The sequence below is a fragment of the Hordeum vulgare genome, chromosome 2H (assembly GCF_904849725.1).
Source record: "Hordeum vulgare subsp. vulgare chromosome 2H, MorexV3_pseudomolecules_assembly, whole genome shotgun sequence".
Taxonomy (NCBI): Eukaryota; Viridiplantae; Streptophyta; class Magnoliopsida; order Poales; family Poaceae; genus Hordeum; species Hordeum vulgare.
In genome coordinates, this window is record NC_058519.1 from 19,939,916 (window position 1) to 19,958,694 (window position 18,779).

General features: G+C 46.8%; 1 protein-coding gene across 1 annotated transcript; it reads right to left on the reverse strand.

The window, feature by feature from the left end:
• Positions 1-4,669: 4,669 nt before the first annotated feature.
• On the reverse strand, positions 4,670-7,960 carry LOC123429275 (receptor homology region, transmembrane domain- and RING domain-containing protein 1). The gene is made up of 4 exons (XM_045113331.1): positions 7,779-7,960; positions 7,479-7,700; positions 5,813-6,208; positions 4,670-5,081 (listed from the first exon to the last, which is right to left on the reverse strand). The coding sequence occupies exons 1-4, from the start codon at positions 7,903-7,905 to the stop codon at positions 4,993-4,995; spliced, it is 834 nt and encodes a 277-aa protein (XP_044969266.1). The 5' UTR covers positions 7,906-7,960; the 3' UTR covers positions 4,670-4,992.
• Between the last annotated feature and the right edge of the window lie 10,819 nt (positions 7,961-18,779).

The following is an 18,779-nucleotide window of genomic DNA, read 5'->3' on the forward strand; positions in this document are numbered from 1 at the left end:
TCTAGCAACCAATCATCTACTTACTACTCCCCAATGCCTTCCTCTAGGCCCAAATAATGGTGAAGTGTTATGTAGTCGGCGTTCACATAACACCACTAGAGGAAAAACAACATACAACATATCAAAATACCGAACGAATACCAAATTCACATGACTATTAATAGCAAGACTTATCCCATGTCCTCAGTAACAAAAGTAACTACTCACAAAGCATAATTATAATCATGATCAGAGGTGTAATGAGTAGCATCAAGGATATGAACATAAACTCTTCCACCAAGTAATCCAACTAGCATCAACTACAAAGAGTAATCAACACTACTAGCAACCTTACAAGTACCAATCGGAGTCGCGAGACGGAGATTGGTTACAAGTGATGAACTAGGGTTTGGAGATGAGATGGTGCTGATGAAGATGTTGATGGAGACGGGTCCCCTCCGATGAGAGGAGTGTTGTTGATGACGATGGCGATGATTTCCCCCTCCGGGAGGGAAGTTTCCCCGGCAGGATCGTCGTGCCGGAGCTCTAGATTGGTTCTGCTCAAGTTCCGCCTCGTGGCCGCGGCGCCTCCTCAAAAAAGCTCCGCCCTGATTTTTTTTCGGACGAAACCCTTCATATAGCAGAAGAGGGGGGCCAGTGGGCCACCAGGGTGCCCACAAGCCCTGTTGCCGCGGCCAGGGGGGCAGGCCGCGGCTACCAGGCTTGTGGGCCCCTGGTAGCTCCCCTCTGGCACTTCTTTCACCTAATATTTTTTATATAATCCCAAAAAACTCCACATTGATTTTCAGGGCATTTGGAGTTGCGCAGAATAGAGGACTCAGACTTGCTCCTTTTCCAGTCCAGAATTTCAGCTGTCGGTATTCTCCCTCTTCGAATAAACCTTACAAAATAAGAGAGAAGGGCATAAGTATAGTACCACAAAGTATAACAATAGTCCATAAAGCGATAAAAATCAACATGAAAGCATGATGCAAAATGGACGTATCAAACGTGCTGATACAACTTGCTGAAATTAAGATAGAACTTGCTGAAATTAACATTCAACAATTTTAGGATACAATAAAATAAATCTACTGAGTTCAACGTGGATATTTTCCTTTTCCATCACCAGCTTCTTCTGCTGCCTTGGCCGCACGAGTCCTTTCTTTCTTTCTCTCCCTCTTAGCATCACAGGCCTCCTGCTGCTGTCTATAAACCTCAGCCATTCGAAGTTTCTCTTCTTCGGTTTTCCTGATCATCTCATCAAGAAAAGCCCTCTGTTCCACACAGTACTTTTCCCACTCTATCTTCTCCTCTGCTTCAGCCTTCACATGATGCTCTTCCAAGTCCAAACTAGCCCATGCACGACGACCTCTTTCACGAATCTCGGTCACCGCCCAGCCCGATATTTCTGTGTCGATCCAACGATAGTACATGCACAGAGGAGGAGGAGACTACAACAATAATAGAAATATAAATATCAAGCTAACAATAATATCTATAACGTGTTTATTCTTGATGACTGAAGCATACCGGAGGACTGATGTACGGTGAAGGAGCAACGGGTGGATCTTCCTCATAATTGGCGTACGTGAAAAACTTCACGCCCAACCAATCTGAAAAATCCGTCACCGCCTTCACCTTGCAGAGATCACCGCACCAACAACGAACTGCTTCCACCCCCCGAGGCAAACTCGCACTCTTCATTTTCTTATGTCTAATGCTTTTATCCGAGCAAGGCAAACTCATAATGACTGAAGCATTTGCGTTTTCAAGTATGGCTAGATGATGAAGGAAGACTGTCCAACTCCTCCTTTTATAGGCTCAGATGACAAGGGAGATGGCGGGAAACCGAGGAGGAAAACGAGGCGGGAAATAACTGGCGAGAAAAAATTGGCGGGAAAGGAGGCGGGGATAAATTGGCAGGAAACGGAGCAGCGGCAAATGAAATGACGCGAAAGTGTGGCGAGAAATGAAGGCGGGAAAAATTCCATGCAAAAAATATATTACATGCACCTATTGGCCTAACCTACATCAATTAGTCCCTATTGGCCTAGCCAAGGCCCATAGGGACTAATTGGCCTAGCCAAGGCCGACAGGCACTTATTGGCCTAGCCAAGGCCGATAGGTTGCCAAATGCGAGGACGACAGGCCTATCGGCCTAGCCAAGGTCGACTCGGACTTATCGGCCTAGCCAAGGCCGACAGGGACTTATTGGTCTTGTCTAGGCCGACAAGATCACATTTTTGAAATTTTTCAAAATAGCACTATATTTTTCAGAAAGAATAAAAATATTTAGAAAATTAGCTCTCGTTTGGACATTGATTTCATTTTGGCATGTCCGATTTATTGAATTGTGTTTTGATTTGCTTTGTTTCGAACTGTTGAATTCGAACAATTTGTATCAGAATCGACATGCATGGATTTGAGGTATGTGGATATGCAACGCAACATATGATGAACCGATGGACGTCGTCCATGAACATGTCCGAACGCGTCTGCGGACATATAGGAGTTGGATTTGCCAAGTCCTGTTGTAGATGCTTTAAACTTATGTGTTTATACTGTCTAATTTAGCATCTCTTAGATTGTCATGACATTTTCTGAAGACCGAAGATTAGAGGAAGAAGCAGAGACATGAGAAGCCACTTCCGGGGTCTTGGCGCGCGAACTCATGAGGGTTGACAGTGCACAAGGTAGGCCCATTGATAAGCAGCCCACGACGAGAGAGTAACCACATGCTATAGTATAATTTTGAGGGGAGCTCCTATTGAACGCTCTCTGCGTCAAATTGTCCACCTTTCGCACAGGACTGGCAACCGAGAGGTGAAGCTGGGCCGGCCCGTTACACTGTAGCAGTGTCTCCGGTTTTCGGAACCTTGCATAGGTTCCTACACCGGATTTGTTTTTTCTGTTAATTTTTTGTTTTTATTTTTTTGTTTATGTTTCTTTTTCTATGTCCTTTTTCGATTTTTTAAGTGTTTATATTTTTTCTGTTTGAAAAAATCAATTTTTTTACAAACAATATATTTCTTGTCTTAAATATTTTTTCGCAATTTTAAAAAATATTCATGTTTGAAACTCCTTCACGAACTTATTTACAAAATGTTCATGTTTTTAGAATGTTAAAAATTTCAAAAAATTGTTCACATTTTCATTTTTTAGGAGTTTAACAAATGTTACAGTTTTAAAAATTGTTCACAAGTTCAAAATAAATATTTTTTCGATTTTTTTCAGGAGTTTCAAAAAATTAAGAACAATTTTCAAATTCTGGAAGATTTTTTTTAAAATCCGAAACATATTTTTGAAAATACAAAACTTTTTTATAAAAATTCTGGAACTTTTTTTAAATTCTGGAACATTTTTGAAACAGAAGCAGAATAAAGAATAAAGAAAAAAGAAAACGAAAAAAAAAAAAATTTGGTTCAGGGAATCTTCTAGAAAGTTCCCAAAACCGGAAAAAAAAACAGCTGAAAAAGTCTAGAAGGTTCCCAAACCGGCATGCCCGCAACTGGTAATGGGCCGGCCCAGATCATCCCTCGCTCGTGTTTCTCTGTGCGAAACCACGGCAATTTGCGGCAAATAGCGTTTTCGAATATTGAGATCACTACTTAACTGCGAAAGTACCTTTCTGGGGCTTTTTTAGACAAATTAATTGGTAACTCTTGTAAAAATCACTCTCATCTTTTTAATGGACCATTTCTCTTAAAAAAATTAAAACCGAGGCAAAAGATTACCTTATTCATTAATTAAGGAGAAAAGAGTTTAAAGTACATCACAATGACTCCACATCATAGCCCAACAGTGATATAAGTTACATCAGAGATTACTCTCGCGGCATGATGTTGCTTAGGTGCCTAGCTCCCGCCGTAACTCAAAGTCGTGTCTCGTCTTTTATTAGCTTGAAAATATAGACGGGGTGTGTAGACTTCTTTCCGAAGACTTAAGCATTTCTTTCGTTCCAAACAACCCAAGATACAAGCATCGTTAGAGATGCCATGGCTTTCCGGTTCGCAATGTTGGCCTTCAACATATTGGTCCACCAAGTCTTCGTGTTGCGCTCTACAGCCGAACTATCGGTATGGATTGCGTATAGATTCAACCATTGCTTGACCATCCGCCAAAGCCTCATTGTGAATTGGCATTTGTAAAACAGGTGAGCAGCAATTTCATTGGCTCGCCTACAGAGGGTGCAAAGGCCACAATTTTCCCAACCCATTTCTCTCAATCTAATTTAGCATAGTCGGTAACTTAGCATACAAAGACGGAGTATCTATTGGATCCAAAAACAACAAACCTAGTAAGCTACTCCCTCCGTAAACTAATATAAGAGCATTTAGAACACTACTTTAGTACTCTAAACACTCTTATATTAGTTTACAGAAAGAGTACCTGTGAAACAACAAAACAAAAAACGGCGCAAAAGAAAAGGTTATTGATAGGGGCATTTTGTATTCCTTAAACCATCAGCACAGCTAAATCGCCAACTAGAACACCAGGAACAAAGTCATCGACTTAAACAACCCCGGCACAGACCCAGTGCGAACTTGGAAATTTCATGAGCTACTTGGTTGCAAGAGCAGTAACAACAGTACACCACACGTCCACATTTACCATGGGCAAATGGGTCTGAGGGACCGAAAGGCCAAATTAGTACTGCCCCACACCCCCATTCAGGAGAATCACGAAATGCATGGGAAAGAAACAATTGAACTCCTAACATATAATTACAAGATGGCTTCCACATATTACACTTCAATTCAACAATTCATCTCAACGTTAACGACACAGGGCAATCTTCTACAGGGTATTAAGACGGGCCCAGTCTCACAAACCGCAGCCCATACTCTATCCTCATGATAAAATGTTCCGCATTGATCTATCTTGCAAACCCAGCCAACAGATCAATCAGTTCAGCACACTTGGATATGACTACTGCGCCGCCGAGCAATGCTTGTATTCAGTGACGGAGGCTTGCCTTATTCACCTGAGATTTACTCCTATCTTGCCTGCTTATTCACCTGTGGTTACTTCAAGTTTACATACTGGGCAAAATGTGCCCCACTTTGTCAGCCAGGGATCAATACACTCCACATGAAATTCTGTAGAAAAACAATTGTTGACCACAAGATAGTTAGGGAATTATCAGAAGTGAGAAGTTTCAAACATAATCGCTGACAATGGAAATCATTGCCTGGCTCTAACATGAAACGGAAGTATTTCTATGTAAGAATGAGCGACAATTTTTGAAATGTAGATATGTTGCCTATGTAAAACATTGGATATCACACGAGCACTGCAAATCGTGCAACACAAATATGGGATACTAAACTAGATTTTGTAATGTGACATGGCTAAACAAATATACCAAACATGGTCTTCAAAAATTCCCTTTCGTCAAATGTGGCTTCTATGCATTACTCCATCTGTCTGGATATGTATAATATAGGGCGGATTTTGATCGTTTAAGACAAAACTTTAATCAACAATTAGTCCATTAGTGCAGTCTATGTGACGTGTATTCAGAACTACTTACTTACGGTTGTGATTCTGTCTCAAATAAACCACATATTAATGAAGTAAATTGTTGGTCAAAGGCTTGTCTTAAACTCTTAACCAATCAAAATATGCATCAAGAAAGGTGTAGTTTGTGAAACTTGATCTAAATCTGTAGTATCTTGACATTTAGCACAAACAAATGTGTAGTCAATTTATTCTTAAATAATTAAACTAGCTTCATAGACAGAATTATTGGTATATATTTGTATTCAAACAAAAGAAGCAGTGACCATATAAACAAATATTCAAGTACTGGGATATCACATGTTCTTACCATGTTTGCATGGGAGAAGTCTAAGCATGTCACCATTATCATAGTCTTCTAAACAAATGGCACAGGCTTCTTCACAATTGTTGCCACTTGAGCAGGGAGCTTTATATACCAAGGAAGGAATCTTTTCCACCACATGCTTCTTGATGCAAGGTGGGTGGTTATCAACTCCATGGCGTAAAAGTCGGCAGTTCCGAGCGAAAAGAAATGAAGCTACAACTGATATGATGACAACAAGTGATACGAACGACATCACCAACACTGTCCCTGCAGTCTCATCCATCGAGGAGTTTATGCAGCACTCACCATCTTCACCTCTAGCAAACTTCTTCAAAGTTTGCCCAGCCATTTTGGATACGAATACCGCAGGTATGTGTATGCCCTCAGGATCACCAACCACTAAATTAAGACAAAGGAGGAACTAAATATCCTGCGAAGTATCTCCAACAAGAACTAAATAAATGAAAACACAAAAATATATTTCTGAACACCATTAGCACAAAGTCTTTTTGCGTGTCCTATGTTGGTAGCCGGACTTAACCCAACGTTGAATTAATCACATTCTCATTAATATCAGCAACCTGTCTGTTTACCTTCAAAGCGTCACTTGATGGCTTGTAAATTATATGGCATGCTAGGATTAGTTGAGCTATCTCTTTCTAGCGATAGCAAATTAGAACAAAATTCCTTGTCTTAAGACTGCTAGTTAAAGTTCATTAGAAGTAATTGCCTCTGGGACTTTTGTTTTGTTTTATCCATACTAATAGAAAGGAGAAGATGAGCACTAGTCATATATCGATTGCATGACACAACATGTAACATGGTAGAGATCCTCTGAGTCTGTTTGGGATCACAAACACTTTTAGGCCTCGTTTGGTTAAGGGGGATTGGGGAGGTTTTGAGAGGGAGGGATTTCAGGGCATTGGGTGAATCCCTTTGTTCCACCCAATCCTCTCAAATCCCCGGGGTTTTGCTTCCACTAGTCCCCCGAGGAGGGTTTTGAAACACATGGATAGGAAGGGATTGAAGGGGAACGGAGGGGATTGGGCTAAGCAAACCCCTCCTACCAAATGGACGCCCGAGGATATGTGGGGTTTCTGGGCCCTCCCGGGATTTTCCTCTCAAAACCTCCCCAATCCCCCTTAACCAAACGAGGCCTTACGGTTTTCTCTGTATTTAACATATTCGTACACTTGTGTTAGCTAAGTCTTTGGAATTGTAGCAGGTCAGAAGAAGCACCACTGACCTAGAGTCAACATCACAGAAGTACCAAACAGAGCCTGGTACAAATAGTGAGAATAGCCATATAACATTAGATTTCTAGTAAAACACTAACAGCGAGAACTGTAAGTCAGTGTTCACCTTCGGCCCCCCAGCGCAAACAGCTTCAATTACTACATTTTCTTAACCAATTATCTGATGTTTGGTTCAATTTCAACCTATGTATAGCAAAACATAAACCAATAACCGCCGATTCTAACCGTGTGCTTTCAATCATAACTTGGCAGGCAGGGAAGTCAAATCCATTCATATACCAGTAGTACGCATCTACTCACTGGAGTAGTTTCTAGCTTCAGATCAAGAGAACTGGCTATCGAGTGTCCAGGTGAACTGACACTGCTGAAACAGTAGAGCAGCATAGCAGGGGAGAGGGGGGAGAGGGACTCACTGGAGTAGAGGCTGGCCTTGTCCTCGTCGTCGTGGACGAGGGCGGCGTCGAAGCCGGCCAGCTGCGCCGCCCGCACCTTGCCCTCGAAGCTGCAGTTCCCGCGCGCGATCAGCACGAACGCCATCCCGCCGGAGCCAGGGGCGGCCCTGACGGGCGCGCACGCGTCGGCAGGGTCCGCGGCGCGCAGCGACCCGCATATCCCGTCGCTGGTCACCCGGGGCCCTGCGCCGACGGAGCTCAGAAAAAGAGGTTTTTTTTCGGGGGACAGGGGACAGGGGACAGGGGGGCCCGATTGCTCACCGAAGCGCGCGGGGGCGTCGAGGAAGGTGGCGGCGCCGAGGCGGACGAGGGCCGCGCAGGGGCGGGCGGCGGCGCAGGTGAAGGCGACGGCGGCGAGGAGCAGGAGGAGGCGGCGGCGGGGGTTCATCGCCAGCACATCAGAAAAGCAGAGTTTTTTCTCCGTCTCCACCCTTTTGGTGTGCTTTTTCTTCTCTCTTTCGCCATCGGCACTAGCTACGCTACTGTTGCTGACCTGCTGTTGGTAACATACAGTAGCATTTTTTGTCTTTTGCTAGATGATCTAGTACGTACAAGTTTTTGGATCTTTCTTTTTCAAGAGCGCTACAGCAATCTCATAAATAGAACATCAGATTTATAATTATACAACGGCAATGTCTTGATAAACGATTACCCGAAAAAACAATGTCTTGATAAATGATAATTAGAGCAATTTTAACGGGACGACCCATTTCGTCCGCAGTTGTCTCTTTGGATCCGCGCGGATTCATTGACAAAACGCGTCCGCTTTAAGTCCGCGTCGATCCATTTCCGGTCCAAATTTGGTGCTGAAATGCGTCGTCGCGGACGTGAAGTGTACGCGCGCCCTCTTGATGTCCGCCCCATTCACACCCACCGGCCGTCCAACTACCCGCAGTCAACTTAATTAATGACGGCCAGCCTCCACGGCCCACACGTCAGCGACCGCGGTAGGTTTTTTTTAATCCGAACATGCGGTGGGGTTCGGCCTCATCTGCTTCCAGACCCCCGTCTCATCTCGCCATCTCTCTGCTCCCTCGAAGGCGAGCAAACCCTAGCCAGCACCCATGGTCGGCTTCGTCGCCCAAAACAAGAGCAAGTCCACCGCCGTCCATCCCCGCGTGCTCCCCCTTGCCGGCCTCGCCAGCGGATCAGCGTCCCGATGCACCAAGCAAAGTGGCACTGCGAGCACCGCATCCCGCTGTTGTATCCGAACGTGACCCTCCTACACGACTGGCATTTGGATCCGAAGAGGATCCCAGTGTCGGTCGTGCCACTGTCTGCGCGGGCACACGCGGAGGAGGTGAGTCGCCGGCGGCAGCAGCTGACGCCGGAGCAGCGGCTCAGCCCTATCTACACGGCCGACTCTCTCGACTGGGAGATCTGGTTCGCGCTCGAGCACGAGGAGCAGCCCCAGCGCGCCGTGTGTGACGTGCAGTCAGGCCCTCCGCCGCCCCACCTGTCGTTCGCGACGAGGACCAGAAGGCGGAGGCCGGCTACCAGGCGGCGCCGGCAGCCGCACTCCGCGAGAGCGATGAGGAAGAACGGCGCAAGGTCGAGGAGGAGGATGCGGCGTACGAGGCGCGGCTCGCGGAGGCCATCACGCTGTCCGCCGCCAGCGATTGCATCGTGCCCCCTCCGCCGAAGACCGAGCCCCAGCCCACGGATCTGCGGCCGGAGGTCTATCAGTGGACCGGCTGCCTCCACGTGTGGGTCACCACGCCGCCCCTCTGGTTGGGTGCGACATTGCAGCAGGAGGCCGCCTACCTCCAACAATGGAGGAGGCGTAGCCTGACGGAGGAGGGAAGCGGGGGAGGAACGACTGGAGAGGGAGGGGGAGGAGCGCGCTCGTGCTGCGATGCCGCTGCCACCAGCACAGCCCGTGTCGGCGGGACAGATGACGGCAGCACCGCACGAGGCGGCACAGCCCGACCAGACATCAACGTCTTCTGAAACCCGGCGTTCCCCTGGGCTGGCCCTGCACCGATGTTGATCGACCTCACCGACCCCGAGGCCGACAACGAGGACGCCTAGGGCAGCGCGCTGTCTCATAGTTTAGGTTTTTTTTAATGCTTAATTAATATAATGAAGACGTGCGGACTCTCGTGGGCCTTTGTGGCCGGCTTTAATGTTTAATTAATGTTTGTTTTTATTTTCAGAAATGTTTACATTTTGTTTTTTACGCGTCGTCAAAATGGATCGGGCCAGCGTTGGATGTATGTGCCGACCCAAACGCAGAATCGAATGTTGGTGTTTGTCGGACCGACCAAAACGAACAAAAATCGGACAAAATTACCGTTCGTTTAGATCGACCGGTTAAAGTTACTTTTATACACTTATATACACATGTCAAAAATATAAGTAGTTTGGAGCATTTACAATTGGATCCGATTCGCTCTCAAGGCCCAAGTGGATAATCCGGATAAAAAATAGCCACCCCAATTCAATTGTGCGTGCTATCTCAGTACCCTCGTATTCGGCTAAAATAAAGGGCGGCTGCGAAACCTTGGATGGTTAGGATCCTCGGAATCAACTCATCGAAGTTTGAGTTCTATACTTGGTGGTCGCATTTTTTAAAAAATATTTTAGGTTTTGTGGGTTAAATAGGAGAAGAGATTTCCGTTCGTAATCAGTGGCTACACATAATATCTTAGAAATGCTTATAGAAATAGGGTGTGCATGCATGTGTTTATAAGATTAACTTTATGTGCATATATGTGAACATTTGCGTTCGTACTTCTTTATCTTTACCTAATAATAAATAGGCTATCGCTTCCGTCGGAAAATTCACGGAGGTGATTTTACAAAAAAAACCTTACTGTTTATGACATTAAACTCGTAGTATATATTAAATATTTTTTAAATACTCATATCTTTTAAACCGTAACTCTAAATTTAACATATTATACATGGAATTTGATTAGAAAAATATGTAAAATTTAAATATGATATTATTTTATCTGTTAAACGTTTAATAAAAATACTATCTATGATGCAATCTTAATAAATAAGTCATTGTTCGTCTTTTCTTTCATACCGGTACTCATCCGGATTGAGGATGAACACATCAACAAAATCAGGATTAGAGATGAAACTGAAGGTCAGTTGACTGATTCTTTGTACGTATTAAATCTACATGCAAGCCGTGTTAAAATAGAAGACGTGTGAAATTTTGAACTGCATTTTTGTAGGATAAGACCATCTTTATTTGTATCGTAACTATAAATTCTTAAATTATAGACTTTTATAAATTAAGAGCGTGGGCCGTGTGGTATTTCTTTCTCCATGGACCTTTTGCTAGTTGTTAAAAAAAATATGTGAGACGGAATTGGTGTCATTAGACGCGTCATATACATTGGACCGACCCAACTGACCCCACAAAATCCCCTCTCTATTACCACTCAGACCAAACTTTAGTTGTTATACTCGGTCAACTTCACTTTCATTCCGCTCCACTCCCCTGCCCCTTTGTTTTTAGAGCATCTCCAACAGCCGCGCTACGCGTCGCGCCTAAAAAACCTATTTGCCGCGCGCTGGTCGCCTGGTTTGCCGCGCCGCGCAACGCTGGCTCCAGCGGCAGCTTTAAAATGCAGCGCGCGTGCTCCGCTCCAGCAACGCGCTAAAATGCAGCGCGCGCGCCGCTCCAGCAGCTTTCAAATATAGGGCATATGGACACAAAATAGTTTGAAACATTCATCAAAATGCAATGAACATGTGAAATTTTTAACACAAACAAGTTGATGAATAAAAGTCATGCCCACAAGTTCATCCAACCAAGTTCAAAATGCAAACCAAGTTCAAAATACAAGTTCATCCAACAAAGTTGAAGACATAAACACATCAACCATCTTCCTCGTCTTCTTCCTCTTCTTCCTCTTCTTCCGCCGACGATTCTTCCGCCTTCGAAGATGAATCTTCCTCCCTAACCTCATCACGCACCGCATCACGTGTAGCTCCGACGGTCTTGGCAAGTTCTTCAACGGCATTTTCATGGGTATGTGTGTGAGGCACATCGAAAGACATTTCCATGGCGACCGGAGGTACACCCATGCCTCCCATGAGAGAAGCAAAACTCATGCCACCCATGCCTCCCATAGCGTTGGAGGGTGCTCCAAAGCCACCCATGCCTCCCATAGCGTTGGAGGGTGCTCCAAAGCCACCCATGCCTCCCATGGCGGCCGGAGGTGCACCCATGCCTTCCATGGCGCCGAAGCCACCCAAGCCTCCCATGGCGCCGAGGCCACCACCACCCATGCCGCCAAGGCCACCGCGGATCATGGCTCTTTTTTGAATCAAGACTTCTTCACGGGCAAGGTTGACATATTCCTTTTGCGCATCATTGAACAAAGATGTGTCCAAGAAGAACAAGTGCTTTTCCCATTCCAACAACTTAGCTCGCTCCTCCATGCCCACCTTCCTCTCCTCCAATGCCACTTTCCTCTCCTCGGCGGCCACCCTCCTCTCCTCGGCCGCCAACCTCCTCTCCTCGGCCGCGGCATCTTGGTTCCTTGCCATTTTCCTCACCTCGTTCGCTTCTTTTCTTGCCTTCACAATAGCTTCCATAGCATTTGTGAGCTCATCATCTCCTTTCCTCTTCTTCTTTTCGGTTTTGTCCTTCTTGCACCCATCCGGTCGTTTTGGTTTCGAGTATGAAACCGAGTTGGGTGTGTGGCTTCTCTTGCCGTCATCACTTGATGCATCATCCTCCTCCTCATCATCATTCAACTCAATTGTGCGCTTGCGTTTGTTGCTCAAATGCAAATCATCCAAATCTTCACGCTTCTTCCATTTCTCATCATCCTTCAACACTTCATAGCAATGAGGCAAGGTAAAGATCTTTCCTTTCTTGATCTTCCCCTTCTTGGTTGTCCTCGTCTCTTCTTTGAACAAGTTTTGTGCAATGTTGTACTACAAGAAAAACAAAACAAGTTAGCACTTCGGACACCAAAAACAAGTATGATGAACATGTATGAGATGCCACTTACTCTATCATCCTCATTTGTGCCACTTGGGTTAAGCTTGTCAACTGCCTTTTGTGCGGCCGCCCACTTTTGACAATCCGAGTTGATTGTCGACCATCGGGACCGAAGTGATCTCTCGGAGCAGTCAATTCCACTCACGTTCTGAGCATCAAAGTGTTCTTTCATTCGCCCCCAATAAGCATCTCTACTTTGATCACCTCCAACGGATGGATCCCTCGACACTTGCAACCAAGTATTGCATAGTAATTTGTCATCGTTGGTGGTGTAATTGCCCGCTCTTCCTTTCGGCGCCTCGACAATGCCCTCACCCTCCTCGTCCACCTCAAACTCATGGTCGTCCAAATGGATGTCATTGGTTTGAGACCAATGCGAATTGTTGGACCCAACACCCATTGTTGACATGTATGCATCATCGTTGAGACTACAAATGCAAATATAAGCTATCTATATGATGATGCATTGAAAAAATAACAAGAAAATAAAAGTTGGAATTTTTTTCACCTTGGAAGCATTTCGTCGAACACGTGGTGCGCGTCGGCCGCCGGCTCAAGGAGTGAGCTCATCGACGCTTCGGTAGACGCCGCGCCCGTCCGCCGCCCTGCAAGCTTCTTCTTCGCCTTCGAGCTGCCGGAGCCGTCCGCCGCCTTCTTTTTCGCGAATGTTTTTTCCTTTCTTCGGCTCCGACGCATTGGGGAGCTTTGACGGCGCGGCGGCAGCACGGGACGGCGCCGGCGCGACGCCACCCGTCGGCGTGGTCATCCGCGGCGGTAAGAAGAGGCTGCGCGCGAGGCCGACGGTCGGCGGAGCTCCGGTGGCGGCGGCGGCGCCAACGCTAGGGTTTTCGGTGGCGGCGGCGGCGGCGGCGGCGACGACGGGGGCGGGAGGGTCGCGGCTGTACAGCGGGGTCAGCGGGGCGTCGGTGTGCGCGTCCATGGTGGCCGGGGCGCTGGCGCCGGCGCGCGCGGGTGCGAAGGAGGAAGGAAAGGGCGAGTTCGCGCGCGCTCGAGTCTGCCGCGCGCGGAAGTGGACGCCCGAAATTAACCGCGCGGGATGAGGCTATGGCCAGCGCGCCCAACTCGTTTTAGCGCGCGCGCGTTTTTTACGCGCCCGCTGGAGCTGTCGGCCGCGTTGCGCGTGCGCCATAGTCCCTTTTTTTACGGCGCGACGCTAGTATAGCGCGGCTGTTGGAGATGCTTTTATGCACACATCTTCGATGGTCATCTCCGACTACGAGTTGTCCACCTCCCGTCCAGCTAGAGGAGGGGAGGATACGGGACTCTTCCCCTGCCGCGTGTCACTCCCCCGCGGGGCGGCCCGGGCGCGAAACCCTAGCCACAGCAGGAAGCCCAACCCCACCACCCCTTCCCCCGCGGGGCGGCCCGGGCGCGAAACCCTAGCCACCGCAGGAAGCCCAACCCCACCACCCCTTCCCCCGCCGCAACCGGTGAGCATCGCTGGGCAAAGCCCGCGCGACGTCAGCTACGGCGGGCCTGTTTCTTCCCTCGAGCCTGGAGTAGGAGTTGTGCGGGGCTGCTCATCTGGGCTGAGGAGGCACAGGACGGCGCGGGATTTAGGACGCGTGTGCGGCCTTGCGTGCGCTGGAGGCGGGACTACGCGGCCTGGCGCAATCTGGAGGCGGGGCGGGGTGGCACGGTCTAGCTCGCTGTGGCTGGAGGGTGCGTGTGTGGAGTCTGGGCACTGGCGCGGCGGCCCCAGCGGATCTCAACGGGTATGTGCTTTCACGGTTGCGAGGGCAGCTTGGGAGTCGGCGATGGAATACGGTGGCGGCGGATCTGGGGTTCTCTTTGCCTAGATCCATTTGCCGCGGATGGTGGTGGCTCGGGCGCCGACCGGCGGCCTGGACGACGATGGATCTCTCCACCGACATGGTTGGGGAAGGCCGGAGATGCAGGTGCGTGGTGGGTCTGGGCATGGACCAGATTTGGTCGTCCCTGACTCGCGATCGGCGTGGCTGGGTGTGGCAGCATGTTGCGGTGGCCGAGGATCCGTCCCGGGCTTGGTCTCCGTGGCATCTGGCGCAACAGTGGTGGTGGTGTTCGTGTAGTGATGATGGATTTTGTGCTACAAGATGTGCTCTCCTCCCGCTGCGGTGGTCGGCTTGTTCAAGAAGCTTCAGTGGACTTTGGGATTCGTGGTCTGGGGTTAGGAGAAATCCTTGCTTCGGGTTTCTGAGGCTGACAATGGCGACGCCCGTGGGTGCCGTTCCCTTCCTGGAGGCGTTGTCTTGACCTTGATTCGTCCCCCTCTCGTGCTCAGGGGAAACCCTTGGTCCGACCTTCGGACTGGGTGATGGCGGCGTCACGACGTCGTCGTTTCCTCCTTGGAGGCATCGTCTTGTAGCTCAAGGAGTCCCGTTAGTGTGGCTCGAGCCGGTATCGACAATTGCTCTGGGTGTGAGCCTTCGAGGCGCAATGAACATCATCACCTACGCTCTCTCGACAACGCCTTATCTAGGTCCGCCCGGACCTTGCCATCCACCTGCCGACTTTCTCTTGGCGTAATGGGTCGGGTACGTTGGTTTGTCTTGCCCTCGGGTTTTGGTCATGTTGTAGAGGTCGTAGGCGTTGGTTGTGAGGCGGCTTGGTTGCTCTGTGTGGGTGCTAATGTTCGTGATTAGGGTTGTAATGGTTGTAAGGCGTTGTAACCTGCTTCTTTACCGCTTCTTCTCTCATGCAATGATACGCATGCTTATGCGTATTTTAAAACAAATAAGTTGGCCACTACTCTGATGGTAACCTGCTTCTTTACCGCTTCTTCTCTCATGCAATGATACGCATGCTTATGCGTATTTTAAAACAAATAAGTTGGCCACTACTCTGATGAGGAGGAGAAAAGTCGTCTAGGCCACTATTTCTCGGTTCCTAAAGGATGTCTGAGATCCGTCATCACAGGAGTCGATCGCTGTAGATCCTAGCATGGTGCCTTATTTGTTACTCCAGATGGCATCCGTTGGTGGCGCCGTGTGCGACGTAAGTTCGCGCCACATGTTCGCGACGTCACCACATTAGCTATGCCCCTCAGAGGGCCCCATTCATAGTAGTGTGGTTGGCATGCATGGTCCAAAACTATAACCTTAGTTGCCATTAATGAGCAATATATGGGAGTACATAGACTCAATTAATAGAAGTGCATATAAAACCATATGTATAAGTCACAAATGACCATGAGTAGATTTTTTTCTTAAAATACAATAATTTATTGTTATATTTACATTAATTTTTAAATGTTTTTTTGCCTCAAAGGAATATGAGTGATGAATTTAGAGGATGATTCGGGAAGGAGTAGTTGCATGGAAAGTACAACACTCTAAGACACTGATAAATTTCACGTCGAAATCAGATGGCCTGCACCACATAGGAAGAGCCAACCTCCACAACAATGAGGATCGATGTGTTACTGTCCCCATACTGCTCGACGAGGAGGTACTGCCATCGGCTTCAGGTCTTTTACGGCAACCAACAATACATGTCGGCTATTATATTTGTACTGAACTTTCATATTTCCTTATAATTCATTTACTTAAATGCATATGCTTGACTATTATGTATTTATATTAAACAACATATATAATAGTGTTTTTAAAATGGAATTGTATTGTTATTTGATATACATTTCTAATGTATGTCATTGAAAAATACACACACCATGCTAAATTTAAATAATATGTTGTAGAAGAAGCTATTTCCAGATAATGTCGTTAAAACATGTGGAAAAACATAATTTCATAACTGCATGGATTTCGCATATATGTCGTTTGCGTTAATTATAATGTATGTGTGTGTGCCTTTTAATATTCTTAAATCTATTGGCCCATATATATGTAATCATACAGTTCTATAAATATCTTGATAGTGGTTTATAGTGTATGATTATGTACAAGCAAGTAAATTGCGCTATATATACATGTTCTTGTCGGTTCAACGATTTGTTGGAAAATTTGTTTTTACTTTGAACATGATGCTAGAATGACAATGTTTTTTTTGAGGAAAAGAATGACAATGGTTCTAATACCATGTACAAGCACTCATGCTTATTTGCCAAATCCAAATCATCTTAACCAATATAAAATAATCCAGTAATAAACTATATAAAGCACCAAAAAATAAATAAATTACCTTGTAAGATGTTTCTAGGGGGGAGACTATAAATGAAAGTAAACTTGTGGTTATACCAATCAGATTTGTGTGATTCCATGTCTCTCCTAGTTTGTGATGTAAGCTTGTTTATGTAGATTGGATCTTAATAGTACGTGGGATGAGGCATCCGCCCTCACCACTCGAGGCAGCCAACCTCACTGCTCCGTATAATGTTCCATCCGTAAATAACTGTCAAAATACGGATCCACGCAAAAAAAGTCGTTTGATCAGACATTGTAAATGCGTCGAAACCATAATTTTTTGAGGGGCACGGTAAACCCCACCTACAACCCGCGAAAACACAGGTTTTCCCGTCGACGCGATGGTGCCCTGTATCAAAGAAAAGAAGTTGGCGGGAGCGACATTTTAGCTCGCGCACGTTCCCCACCCCTTCCGCAGCCGCCTGCCATCGGGTTCGCCCATCTGTCGTCGGCTATTCCGGCCATATATGTGGACGAAATCACGTCGCTAGGGCGCCCCTCATCCGTTCCACCTAGCCACTTCACTGGCTCCCCGGATCCGCCGAGCCAAGCCGCCCCGAGTCGCCTCCGCCGCCCAAAGATCGACCATCGTAGAGCCACCACCCCGAGCCGTCGGTGTGCATTGTTGTTAGAGTATATTTCTCCATATTTGTTTTTGATAATTGATGACAATCCCTATGGACTAATGATTTCCTTGAGTTATATTCAAAGGATTTGTCCATAGACACTTATTGAAGTCCATCTGTTGGTTTTAAGGAGTTTATATAATGACCAAGGTGGTAGTCAAGGTTTTATCCAAAGATTGGTCATAAAGACACAAGATTGATCAAGACTAAGTCAAAGAGTGAATCAAGTTGATCAACACACAAAGCATACAAGATGTATCGAGAGGGATCGATTGATCCCATGGTATGGTAAGCATTGTCCATGCTTTGTGTACTAACCCATGGTCTTCGTGAGAGTTCTATGTGGGGTTTAGGTATGCTTCCATGGGCTTGCTTCAATAGGAAGGTCTCATACAACCCATGGAGGATGACATCAAGTGGTGATCGTCATCAAGATTGCGGTGTGCAAGTTCAAGTGGAGCATCACGAAGAGATCATGCTTGAAGCTTGTTGTCCTTTGTGGTGGCAATGGACTTGTGCAGATGTGCTGAAGAGTGTCTCACCCACAGTGGAGTATGGGGGAGCAATCTACTAGTCTTCATCGAGCCGACGCAATCAAGAAAGGTGGTTCATCTTGAGGAGGACAACATCGCCATCATCTAGCTCAAGTGGACTATGCACAAGGCAAAGGTTTGTCCTTGATAGGTTTTCTATTTTACCGGTCTCAGTGTGTTGTTGGTAGACCAGGTTATAGGATAGATTGCCGTACTATCAAGGGGAGCTCTCAAGTGAGTAGCTTGATCGTATCGTTTGTTGAGAGCTCAAACCACTGCATTCTTTGCATCATCATCTTTCTTGGTTCTTGGTTGGGTATTCTCTTTGTGGGTTATTGAGCATATGGTCATCTTCATGACAAGCTCGAGTTCATCGAAAACGGAGTTCGTGTGCATCTTCTATGATGTTTTTATGTTTTACCGATTCTTCATTCATACGGGTTTCACATCTCTGTAGAGATTTCATCATTGTTTGGATAGTACTTGTCGTGTGCTATCCAACAAGCTTGAGTTTGCTCAATTCGGAGCTCGTATGCAAAAGTTATGGCAGTTTTAGTACCACGATAGGTTTTCTCTGTTAAGCGGAAGTACCGCCACGGTGGAAGCGGTAGTACCGCTTGGGTGGTACTACCGCTCTCCAGTACCGTTGCTACTATCGCTTATTTTTAGCTCTCTGGTATCTTTGGCACTCGTGCAGATTTTGAGCGGAAAGTACCGTTGTGATGGAAGCGGCAGTACCGCTTGAGTGGTACTGCCGCCCTCCACTTCTGCTTCTACTACCGCTTAGTTTCTTTGTCTGGTATCTCCAGCGGTAGTACCACTCGGTCTCCGAGATCTCTGCCGTTTGCACGTTTTTCCTTGAAACTTCTGTTCCAGTGGAAGAACCACTCGCCTGAGCGATACTACTGTTTGTGCACAGGTTGAGTGCATAACAATTGGATTTCGAGGGATCTATTTAAGGGGATGTTCTTCCCCAATGGTCCCCA